The sequence below is a fragment of the Electrophorus electricus genome, chromosome 14 (assembly GCF_041902795.1).
Source record: "Electrophorus electricus isolate QZ-2024a chromosome 14, ASM4190279v1, whole genome shotgun sequence".
Lineage (NCBI taxonomy): Eukaryota > Metazoa > Chordata > Actinopteri > Gymnotiformes > Gymnotidae > Electrophorus > Electrophorus electricus.
Genome location: NC_137510.1, coordinates 22,570,569 through 22,582,676, shown reverse-complemented (window position 1 = coordinate 22,582,676; position 12,108 = coordinate 22,570,569). Strand labels below are relative to the sequence as shown.

At 45.5% G+C, this 12,108-nt stretch overlaps 1 protein-coding gene across 2 annotated transcripts in view; it reads right to left on the bottom strand.

Moving 5' to 3' along the window:
* Nucleotides 1-146: 146 nt before the first annotated feature.
* LOC113570673 (neurobeachin-like 2) overlaps nt 147-12,108 on the bottom strand; it is a 30,173-nt gene continuing 18,211 nt past the window's right edge. For both annotated transcript variants that reach the window (XM_035530805.2, XM_081696871.1), the window contains 24 exons: nt 11,030-11,179; nt 10,586-10,743; nt 10,204-10,328; nt 9,798-9,918; nt 8,939-9,099; nt 8,533-8,666; nt 8,264-8,371; nt 7,990-8,085; nt 7,776-7,900; nt 7,329-7,469; nt 6,740-6,870; nt 6,485-6,594; nt 6,171-6,288; nt 5,769-5,866; nt 5,442-5,555; nt 5,189-5,275; nt 4,729-4,838; nt 4,160-4,332; nt 3,735-3,829; nt 3,295-3,411; nt 2,940-3,101; nt 2,494-2,642; nt 2,103-2,238; nt 147-1,999 (listed from right to left, as the gene is read on the bottom strand). In XM_035530805.2, coding sequence (XP_035386698.2) covers nt 1,892-1,999; nt 2,103-2,238; nt 2,494-2,642; nt 2,940-3,101; nt 3,295-3,411; nt 3,735-3,829; nt 4,160-4,332; nt 4,729-4,838; nt 5,189-5,275; nt 5,442-5,555; nt 5,769-5,866; nt 6,171-6,288; nt 6,485-6,594; nt 6,740-6,870; nt 7,329-7,469; nt 7,776-7,900; nt 7,990-8,085; nt 8,264-8,371; nt 8,533-8,666; nt 8,939-9,099; nt 9,798-9,918; nt 10,204-10,328; nt 10,586-10,743; nt 11,030-11,179 — 3,027 coding nt within the window. In that variant the 3' untranslated portion in view covers nt 147-1,891. The remainder of the gene's footprint in view (nt 2,000-2,102; nt 2,239-2,493; nt 2,643-2,939; nt 3,102-3,294; nt 3,412-3,734; nt 3,830-4,159; nt 4,333-4,728; nt 4,839-5,188; nt 5,276-5,441; nt 5,556-5,768; nt 5,867-6,170; nt 6,289-6,484; nt 6,595-6,739; nt 6,871-7,328; nt 7,470-7,775; nt 7,901-7,989; nt 8,086-8,263; nt 8,372-8,532; nt 8,667-8,938; nt 9,100-9,797; nt 9,919-10,203; nt 10,329-10,585; nt 10,744-11,029; nt 11,180-12,108) is intronic.

The following is a 12,108-nucleotide window of genomic DNA, read 5'->3' as shown; positions in this document are numbered from 1 at the left end:
TGCAGGGCATCACTTCACATCACTTATTTCCACCGGGTTTACACTCACTGCAGACAATGGTCACAAGACACTGTGATGCCGACATAAATGGCTTTATCCAGCTGCTCTCGGTTTAGCTAGAACTTTAAAAAAAATGAGTGCAAGTATACATAAAATCTTTGCATAATTTATGGCTTGATCAGGGCAGCACATCCACATATCAGCATTACACTATAAAACCACACTAAATGACATTCTGCTTGGACAGCAGGAAGAGCTGGTGTTGGGAAGGGGAAACGTGCATTCCAACAAACAGCATTCAGCATGCGCAAGCCTTTTCTAAAACACATCAAACATTCCTTCTGTGCCAGTGTTTGTCTACTCAAGTGCGAAGGGCAGGGGGGGTGGGGTGCCATTTTGCGCAGGACAAAGCGTCCCTCCCTCACGTCTGTGAGGTGCTGGCCTCAGCCACCCCACGGAGGCAGACGGGACGGTGCTGGAGCTCGGACCCGTCCGGGCCGCATTCCCACGTGTTACACAGACACCACTCGCTCAGAGATCGCTTCAAAGCAGTCAAGGCTTTAAAGAACGAGAGAGAGGGGGAAAAAAAAACCCAACATTCCAGTGGCGGACACATTGCTAGCATTCTGCCTAACGCCAAAAGACACATTCATACAACTGGTTTAAAAACAGTCAAATAAGCAGAGCACACATTGCAAACACATTCTTTTCTAATGAGGGATACAGTAGTTTGAGGCACTTGACAGAATTAAGGGGTGAATGTGCTCAGAAAGAGATGAAGTCCAGAAGCAGGAACAAGGGGAATATTTTGACATTGGAAATTTTCCAAAAACGTTCACACAGAATGGGCATAACAAAGGAAATGAGAGCCAAGTCCACATTTCCTACACAGCCCTATCAGTACAACATTGTGTCTGTCCAGACTCTGCAAGGCATGTCTCCATCAGGCAGAACAGTGACGAGAGCTACATATTCATACTCTAAAAACAATAAAAGCAACTGTGTCATCAGCAGGACAAAACATAAAAACTGCCATTACAAATACAGAATTGTGTAACAGTGTAGTTATAAAATACCTTTTAAGGCACGTGTTGGGAATCAAGCTCATAGCACATTAACAAACATCTTCAAGCAAAAGAGAAAAAGACTAAATTCCAATTTAACCAGCATGGGAATTATTGCTCAGCAACAAGCATCAGTATGTGATCAACAGAAAACCCAACAGACACACGCACACGCACAAAAACAGTCTCTTCTCTCTTTCACAGGGCCACACCATCACCACATTTGTTGGTGCTCATTGTTCTTGAATATACAGCAAAAGCCTTCAAGCATAGCAGTCCTGGCCCCGGATAACCAGGGCAGGCAGAGGCAGGGTGGCCGTGTACGTTGGACCTATTCCAGATGAGATGGCCTTTCCAGCCAGCATCACACTCTGGCCGTGTCCAGCAGCTTGAGAAAGATCTGCGCAGTAGAAGGATGTGTGTGTGTGTGTGTGTGTGTGTGTGTGTGTATGTATGTATGTGTGGGAGGACAGAGCCATGGCTTTGAGCTTTAGCCAGTAGAGCACACCCTCTCTTTGCACATTATACAGGCACGCACAAGTTCATCTGCATCTAATTCTCAAAGATCTTTGGAATGGATTCTGTTAAAAAAGATGTCCAAAATGTCTTAAAATAGAAACGTTCTGTTCCCTTTTAGCAAGAAATAAAAAGTGCAGCTTTGGCCAGCTCTGCCTTGTTCCTGCCTTGGAGCGGAACAGCAGACCCCAGGCCTCAAATCAGGCCAGGACTGGCGTCTAGACGTGTGCTGAGGCCCAGTCTCTGGTTCATGTGTGAGGAGTCCTTGTGACGGCACACAAAGTTTGTGTGCGCGCGCGTGTGTGTGATGCTCATTTCCCAGCATTCTCGGAGGGGTTGTACTCAGTTTCTCCAGAGGACACCTGAGTGATTCTGCGCGTGGAGCCCCACAGACGCCGGGAGAACTGCCCCGAGCGGACCTGAAGACACAGCCACACACACACAAAATTCAGGTTCTCTGATGGTCAAGTTTCAGGATTCTCATAATTTTCAGACAGGAGCTTCTCCCATCCTCTTGCTCACCTCCTCCGGTTTCCCAGCTCCCACCACGATGAGCTTGCCATCCTCCAGGCCCACCAGAATGTGACTGCTCTCCTTAGTGACTGATATACTATAGATAGGGACTTTCAGCGCCAAGGGCTTCGTAGCCTTCTTTAAGCTACAGTATGCATACACACACGCATATGCAAACACACGCATATGCAAACACACACATGTACAAAACACACAAACATAATAGTATTAGGATACTGTCATTTAGTGGTGCCACTAACTTAAAACAAAACCATCTTCACTCATAACACACTCAATACAATACAACACAATATGAACTTCCTCAAAACCCCTAGGAACATGGCTCACTGACCACAATGAACATATCTGAAGCCATGTGCTTGCTGTTGCTGTGGATTACCTGAACAGATCCTGAATGTACAGGTTGCCCTTTAGTGTGCCCAGAATGAGGTAGTCACACACCACATAGAGCGCTGACACCGGCTCCTCCAGGACCATGGACGCCAGCAGCTTGCCGTTCACAGAGTAGACGTGCAATGCATACTTCTCCTAAAGCATCACATAGGTGTACACATACGTGCACAAACACACACACACATGGCCACGCAGACACACACACACAGACATACAGGCCCACACACACACAGACACACATGCAGACACCCACACATGACCACACAGACACACACACCCACACACGTAAACACACACGCGCACAGGCTTATTCATGTTTTTATCAAGGAAACAAACATATGAACCTGCCAACTATATGAAAGCACATGTGTCTTTAAAAAGTGACATGTTAATTTAGGATTTTTTTAATGAACTCTAGTCGAATGGACTCGCCTTCCCAGCAGAGCGTCCCTCCAGTACTGACTGGACCACCATGTGGCCTTCCATGCCCACCTGCAACTGGGCTACACTGGCTGAAATACAGTTCTCACAGGGTGGACGCAAGGTGCGCAGGTACTGACCCCGCCGTACACTGTGCACAATCACGGTGCCGTCCTGGACGAGGGAGAGGAAAAGAGAGACAGGCAAAGAGAGAGAGCGAGAGAGAAAGAAAACAAGCCAAATACATAACATGATACACAGCTGGACAAAAAAAAGCATTAGATAAAATTTAAGTTGTGCTCCAAGAAGGTGTGAGACCCTTTGAATATAATCCAATACTATTGCCATAACACTAATTGTAACTGACCTTTGACCCTGAAACAGCCATGTCTAGCTCAGTGCTAATGGAGACACAGGTCACCTCCTGATCATGACCAGAAAGCACCTGCACCGGTCGTGGAGACAGCCCACTGGAGAAACCCCCCTACACACATGAGAGAGAGACACAGAGAGAAAGAGAGAGACAGGCAGACAGACAAAGAAAAATGATCCTCTGAGTTTAAAATGTTTTAGCTTGTCTCCAAGGCATAACATTTATACATGCTGATTTCTTAAATAAATCAAAGGAAATGAGTGTTTACTGTATATAGAGTAAATATAGGAGCACCACAGAGAGGCAGCATCACGCACAGACATTTGTACTGTGGTGAAGAGTTCAACACACTGCAATACACTGGCCATTTAGACACACCAGCAGTGCAGTAGTGCTGATGTGAAGTGAAACTTTAGAGTGTGGAAGGCTCCCACCTGCTGTAGGACTTGCCACACCATACAGGTGGTGTCCCGCGAGCCTGAGATGAGGTAGATCCCACACAGGTCCAAAGCCAGGCATGTCACCACGTCTGGATCCCAGAGAACGGGAGAGACAGCGATATGTTAATAAGCTATTTGAGGCAGATTTACAAGACATGCATTACAACACTATAACGAGAAAAGAAGAAGGTGCAGGCACTTTGGTTTAGTTCTGGCAAATGTAATCATTAAAAAAAAACTGACAATTTGTTTTTTTATTCTCTTCTCTGCGAATTGTTATGACAGGACACATCTAAAGTTTACTCTAGTTGCTTAGAACCCAATCTCTCAGTCAATCAGCACTCAGGCATAGGGCCTGTCTGCTCCATCTCCCGGCCTGCGCTGACAGAGTCGCTGTACCCAGGGCGGGTGAGGCTCACCGATGTGGCGGCAGATGCGGCCGACAAGTTTGGCCTTAGCCAACATGGTGACGCGCAGGCTGCAGTCCCAGTGCCCCCCGCTAAACAGTAGACGCCCGTCGCTGGACACCACCAGCACCTGGGACCCAATCTCCACGCCCGGGGAGAAGGGCCCGCTCAGGAAGCGCTGGGTCCTAAACACAGCCAAGCGCCAAAGCAGGCCAAAGACCGGTCAATATCCAGGCATGGAAAGGGCATGCAAGTAAAGAGAGGTAGGTACATCAGACTTGGGTTAGGATCTCATACAGAGTCAGGCTCTACAACGACACAGCTCATTTATAATAAAGTATAACTACATACACACACTTTAAAACCACACTATTAATAGGCAACAATGAAATGATAACATTATTCAGACATGTTACACATTATTGGACCACATCAAGACAGCTGGCACAACATTGGAAGATTTAGGTCTGTACATGTGCGTTCTTTTGTGTGTGTGTGTGTGTGTGTGTGTGTGTGTGTCTGTGTGTGTGTGTGTGTGTGTGTGTGTGTGTGTGTGTGTGTCTGTGCATTTATGTGCTTACTTTGGGTTGTTCATTGTGGGGTCCTTGGAAAAGGTGAAATAGTTGGCAATATTCTTGTCATAGGGCAGCCAGCTATGGGTTCCAATCTGGCCATTAGCACTCACAGTCACCTGGTCGACACAGGAAGTTCAGACAGAGTTTTAGAGCTTAATACTGGTACAGGTTTAAAGTAGTAGATATTCTATTACCAACGTGCAACACTAAAAACCTGGCGAATGACAGGCCTATATAATTAATTTTAGAGAGAACTGCCTGTCTTCTGAGTTGTGAGTCATGTCTGCATTGCCTGCTTATGATATGATTTGTTAAAGTGAATGGAGTCTTGGCTACACTATAAAAAACCCAGAATTGATGTGTGTGTGTGTGTGTGTGTGTGTGTGTGTGTGTGTGTGTGTGTGTGTGCGCGCGCGCACGCACGTGTGTGTTTGTGTGTATGTGTGTAAGAATGCTCGGACCTCACCAGTACGTCTGAGCCCTGGATGATGAAGGAGCGGGTCTGGTTCCGGGGCACCACAGCCTGCACTAGGGGCACCTTATCACTCACCACCTAAAATAGCCAAAGAGTGCGCACACACACACACACACACACACACACACACACACACACACACACACACACACACACACACACACACACACACACAATATTCAGCTTGTATAGTGACATTTGCTGTGTGATTCAGTGTCTATGCCGAGACGCAGTGGGCTCTCACCTCCACGAAGGGCCGGAGCTTGTCAAGCTGCTCGAAGAGGTTTGGGGGTAGAGTGTCGATACGGGCCTGCCGTCTGGACGCGGTCTCTGCTGTCATACGGGGAGGGTGGGGCTCCTGCACACACACACACAGGAACATATGCACATGTGTGCACACACGCGCACATTCAGACATGACATTACACCAGAAATACACTCCTACAGTAACAATAGCCATTAATGACTGTCAGCACAGTTACCCTTTGTTTTAATACAATATCATGGTCAGAGCATATTCCAGGCAAATACAGAGGAATGAGACTAAGGGGAACACTGCCTGTGCCTGTACCCTAAGAAGCTGACAGGGCGTCTGGCCAAAGTTGCTGATGATGCCCTCCATGGCCTTGCGCTCTGTCTCATTGGCTATGGCGTCAAGGTCCACAGCACCTGAGGATCCATCAGCACCACACAAGCACCATCAAAATCAATTCTTACTGTTAGCATTAAAACAAACACTTAACAATACAATAGAGTACCCACCTGCACACTTGACAGGGATTAAGTGAATGCATACGGTGCTGTATAGAAACCACGATGTGCTATCTGATGATGTTTTACATTTATTACATATATGAACATAAACACAAAAAGGGAATACAGCGCACTTTTGAAGATGATGCGTGAACAGTTAGATAAGGTTCTTCTTTTGTGCGGCGCTATGGTAGTGACCCAGGAACGTCGGTGCCCTTACCTTCATATGTGCAGTAGTAGAATACATTGAGTGCCTCCACAGCCTCAGGGCCCCGTTGTTTATAGCCAAATATGAGGTCAATCCATTCATGCAGGTGGGCGGACACATGCTCAGACTCCTGGAGACACACCCAGATTGCTGTGTGAGAGGACTATATTTGTGTGTGTCTGGACAACTGCTTGTGCATGTGGAGTTGTATATGCAACTTAAAAAGACTACTTTTGCGGAGGCAACAAATCTCTTTTGTAAATTAGATCTAGACAAGAGCCTCCAAGTTTATGTAGACCACAGTGTGTGGACATTTGTGCTTGCACCAGTGCTTGGCGGTGTTTTCTGATGAAATCCTCCCTAGAAGAGGCCCAGCGAGGCAGAACCACATCATTTACTTGCTCCTGATTCAACTGCAGACAGCCCAGATTAAACCCTGCAGAGAAAAAACACACACACACAGTTCTAGAAGCATTTTATAAGTGAGAAAAAGACATGCATAGGATAAGGCATTTAGAAGTGGGACTCTGTAAGTGGAGTGACTGAGAAGGAGTGGAGAGAGCTGCTCTGTGGAGGTTTACCATTTATGTTCTCCAGGAATTCTGGGAAGTAGAAGAACTCAGGGATGAGCTCTTTCACATCCGCAGGGCTCTCCATGCGCGCCTGCCATGCAGCTGCTACTGAGTGGAACTGCCTATCTGCACAGTCAAACCTGCACACACACAGACACACACACAGAAAGAAAAAGGGCACACATCAGTAGGCCTATTACATTTACACAGAAATTGACCAACTTCTCACTATTCTCCTATGAATTCCCTATGTGAAGTCAAATTTTGAAGACACACACACCTGCATAATCTAATGTTTTGTTTTGTTTTTTTAAACATATCTTGGTTATTGGATTACTAAGCACGATTAAGCTCAGACAGAGTTAGAAGTGTACCCCTACATGCTGATAAACAGCTGTCTTCTGTAGGTTTAGTTCTCTCACTACACAATGAAACAAGCAAAAACCCGGACAAAGGCCAGTACTGCCACCCAGTGGCCAATCCTGGTTCCCACACAAAATACAACACGTGTGTTGTGCTATGTGTCTGGCATGCAGTTCTATGTGATGTCTGTGCAGTGCTGTGTGTTCAGTGCTGCTGCTGGGAGGCATGACCCTACTTGCCACTCTGCAGCTGGATGTGCAGGGTGGTGAAGGGCTCCATGCGGATCATGTAGTGCATGACCCCTGCAGCGTTAGAGTAGTGTGTGCCATAGTGGAACTTATCCACAGTGCCTGAAGGATCCTCAAAGCTCTCATACCTAAAACACACGCGCGCACGCACACACACGCACGCACACACACGCACGCACACACAGTGCATCACACTATAAAGACTAATTGCTTTCAATTAAATGCATACCTTACTAGTGATTAACAAATGAATAGATTCATGAAGATAATGTTTTCTTTTTCAGTGTTTACAAAACACTGATTTGCCAAAGAAGCCATCAGTCACTTCAAGCCTAACTAAACATTAGCATACTCTAAGTGGCTTGTTTTAAAGCGTCTGGTTTGGAATGTTTGCCTGAGATTTATGGGTTGTGTACAAGTGTGAAGTGACTTACTTTTCTCGGACGCTCTGGGCGTGACGGTCATTGACCACTCCAATGGGCTTGGACAAATCTCTGAACACAGCCGGGTCTTCCAAGTCCAACAAAGGAGATGTATAGTCACACAGCACCCAAGGGAACTGGAAACATGCACCCACACGCATTCATGCTCTGCTGGTTAGCATGGTGCAAATGAAAGTTAAGGGAAAGCAAGTGAGGCGGAGCTTACCACAGGGTACTGGGACAGGTCGTTGTAAGTGCGGCCAGCGATGGTGTTTAGCTGCATGAGATACTCAAAGTTTGAGATCTCTCTGCAGACCCATTTCTGTCAAATATACACAATATACGTGAATATTTCCAAAGCTTCAACACAATGAAAAAAACTGACTGCAAATACAAATACAAAAACCCAACAACAACAACAAAAAAAACCAACCCAAACTTTTTGCAGCATTGCACATAATGGCCCATTTCAGGAAGACTAATAGTGCCAGCACACACACCTGAGTGAGGTTGGAGGCTTTGAGGAGCTCCTGAGGGGAGCGGGAGCCAAAGTAAAACAGATTAGCAGGGTGGAGGCCTAGAATCCTGGTATAAACCTTGTTCCGCACCTGCAGTGGTCAGAAAACACACACACACACCCTAGGTACATACAGAACCCTGAAATTCATGTGTCATGCATAGACTAAATATTAGCCAGGTTAAATATTAACCTGCAGAGAGTTGTTAAGGCCTGTGTACTGCCGTACTAATTAAGGTGGGTTCCTCTCACCTTCTTCTTGAAGTTGATGAAGTAGTGAGCCTGGTCGATGAAAAAGAGCTCCAGGGCGGAGCGGCGCAGGTTGAAGCGTCTCAGGTGGACCTCTCTCAGCTGGGCCAGCGAACGTTTGAAGTCGAAGCCTATGCCTGCACCAGCACACCGCATGTCAGCAACTATGCACCGGGCCAGCCATATAAATCCCAGTTTACATTGTCCTACGTTACACATGCAGTGAGTAAAAGCAATCAGTGATCTTCAAAATGCACTGCTACGGAGAGGAGTCCCATGAGTGCCATGGAACATGCTTCTAAATGTGTGAGGCATCTTGGAGATGAACATATATGTCTTTTATAAATAAGGCTCCCCAGAGCTGAACAACTGCTTTGTTATGGGCGCAGGTATGGGAACTGGTGTGTACCTTCCTCCGTCTCGTCCTTCTCGCTGCTGCCATCATAGAAGTAGATGTGGTGCGTGGTGACCTCCAGGCGACCTGGCACCACGGCCACGGTCGTGATGAGCTCGCAGTCCTCCGAGAGCACCAGCTTCTCTTTATGACTCTCCTCCTCGCCCTCCTCCACCCTGACACCCAGACAGAGGCGGTTCAGCACCACCCATGTTCGCTTGGCCCCCAACACCTGTTAGCGCTACACCCCCAGGTCTTTCACCTGACACTGTAGGTGTTTTGTTCATTATAATTATAATTTTGTATGAGATGAAAAATATGCTTTATGGAAAACATGATGGCTTTGTATACAGTACTACGCATAGGTCAGAGACCATCGCTTCATTTTTTTAATCAGTCAAAGCAGCATTTAAGTATTTTATTTAAGTATTTTTAAGTTCTTTATTTATCAGTGCCAGAAAAGAACACAGGACAGAAAATTACAGTAAACCACCAAATATAATAACATATTGGTCAGCATTTACTTTGTCTGCTTTTAATCTGTGTTTCACCTGACTTTTTCCTTTCCTTTCTTCCAATTCTAAAACCACAAATATACCGTGCCAGTGACACTGAGAGGACTGTTGGCCTTCACTTCACGTACCTCTACACAAACAAGTATCACAACACACCTTAGCTGCCCTGTACATTTCACATGCACATCTAAAATGGCTAAGGGAAATAATTAAGAGAAGCTCAGCTACTTGCAGAAGGAAGAGGAAAGTCAAAAGAAAATCATAGTCACAGTTTTCCTTTTGTAAAAGCAGGAGAAAAGGTGGCCCCTGACAGACTTCTGTACGGTACTGTATGTACTAGGAATTTGTATGGTACTTACTGGTTGTCAATGTACAGAAGGTCTTCATCTTCTAGTTGGTCATCCTCCATGTCACTCACTTTAGCTTCCTTAGCAACAGCCAATGGGAGGGATTCTGTGGAGCTACGAGGGCTCTCAGCTCCTACGGGTTACAGATATCACCTTCAGATACTACTGCGAAACCTCACATTACCTTCATTTACCTTACAAGAACTGTTTCTAATAAATGAAATAGTCATAGCAGCTCAATCAATAACAGCATATATGTTTTAATGGGATGTAAGGATTCTGTTGGCACTGGAATAACAGGAAGTAAAACTTCAGACTTTGATAAATGAGCAAATATATGATTCTTGGTCTTGTACATGAACTGTTATCGTCAGACTGCCAGCAGCAGTGTGTGTTATGTACGTGCAGTGGGACGCACCCATATTATCCCTGAGGGCACTGGCCTCGCTGTGCTGGCTGAAGCTGTAGTTAGGCACAAGTTTGAGGCGCATCTTGGAGTAGGTCTCCACACTAGACAGCTTCCACTTCACCTCGGGCTGATCCCTGAGACACAAACCCACTGCCGTTTTTACTACCAGCTCCTGCCACGTAATGGCCATTTACACACGACACACACCAACCCTGAAGGTCAGGACAGCAGTTTCATATCATCATGGAACCAAATTGCACATATAGTAATTTTTGTAACTACTTACTGATGTTGTAGAGTACCTTACTGAACACCTCACTCAGAATCACCCTTTCCCAAGGTCTGCTAATTTGAGATCAGTTTTACAGGGCCATGAGCCACTCCCACCCACCTCCTTGCCCAGGCTCCTCTCTCGCTGGTGAGCAGTCTGCGTAGGGATTTCCAGTGTTTCCACACCACCCCCTGCTGGCCGTTACTCAGCTTCTGCGCACTTACATAGCGACTGTTCTCACTGCGCCCGCGCTTTAAAAACTGGTCTATAATCAGCTCCTGAGTGAACACCCACACCCACACCCACACACACACACACACACACACACACACACACACACACACACACAGAGGGATCATTACCATTAATCATAAAATATATCCACACAGCCTCACCAGGATTCTATATATTATATTAAAGTAATGGAGTGATACAGATGGTCTTGCTCAGAGCCAACAACAATCTTGGTTTCCACCAGCATTATAAGTCAATATTATTTTGATCTCATGTTTCTAAACAGGGCGAGCTGCTGCTGGTGTGAGATGCACGGGATGTGGCAGGCACCTGAAACTTGGCCCTGCACTCTGCTCTGTCCTTCTCTCTCTTCTGGGCTGTGCTCATGAGGTCATCAAAACACGAGTTCCAAAAGTTGGACATTAGATCATGACTCTTCCCGAATGTGTCTACCTCGTACTGCTCCACTGTAGGTAGCACCTACACACACAATGAAGTGAAAAGAGGACGGCAGAACAGAGATATCATTATTTACATACATACATACAGAAACACACACTCACAGTACATATATGCATATATATTAGAAGGCCATAATAATATATGAAATACCTACATGCATAATAACACAACATGCACAAATATAAACATATGAATATGTGAACACAAGATACACACACAAACATATGAGCTAGGTCAAGAAGCAATGCTACATCACACACACATACTCACTCACAGACATACAAAGGCAGACACATACACACAAGCACATAGACACCCGTGTATAAACCCACACAATCACACACACACACCCACACACACCCATACCCACATCCAAACTTGGCAATACAGTACATGATTTGTATATACAAACATTCTAAACAGGGCAGATTTATGGGTTCACACTATTATTCACTGCTACATAAATCCTCTGCAGATCCCAGTGAACTAGGCATCTGTTTAATCGACATTCAGGATTTGGTTCCCAGTTGAAGAGATCCTGCAAATAAATCAGCACTATGTTCTGTCTGCTTCTGGCACTGTACGGGTGGCTTTCATCTCGACTGTGTTTAAATATAGAGTCCATGACTACAGTGGATATGGGCATGACGGATCAGAGTCCTCATCTTTAAACAAACACATGTCCGCAGCGTGAATTATATGCACTGTTAAAACAACTCGCACTTAAGAGGAATATATATGTAACTTGTAAGTTACTTGCAAATACTGATTAAAAGATACAGTGTTTACAGAGAAAATGACACACTTTCACAGTAAGGGTAAGGAGATTAGAACTTGGTTACTACAAATGAAGGGTAAAGATGCTTTTATTCAGTGTGTGCTTAAGATGGTTAAGCAAATGTCACATATTTTGAAGCAAAACCTTCTGCCTTCAGAAACATGTGTCT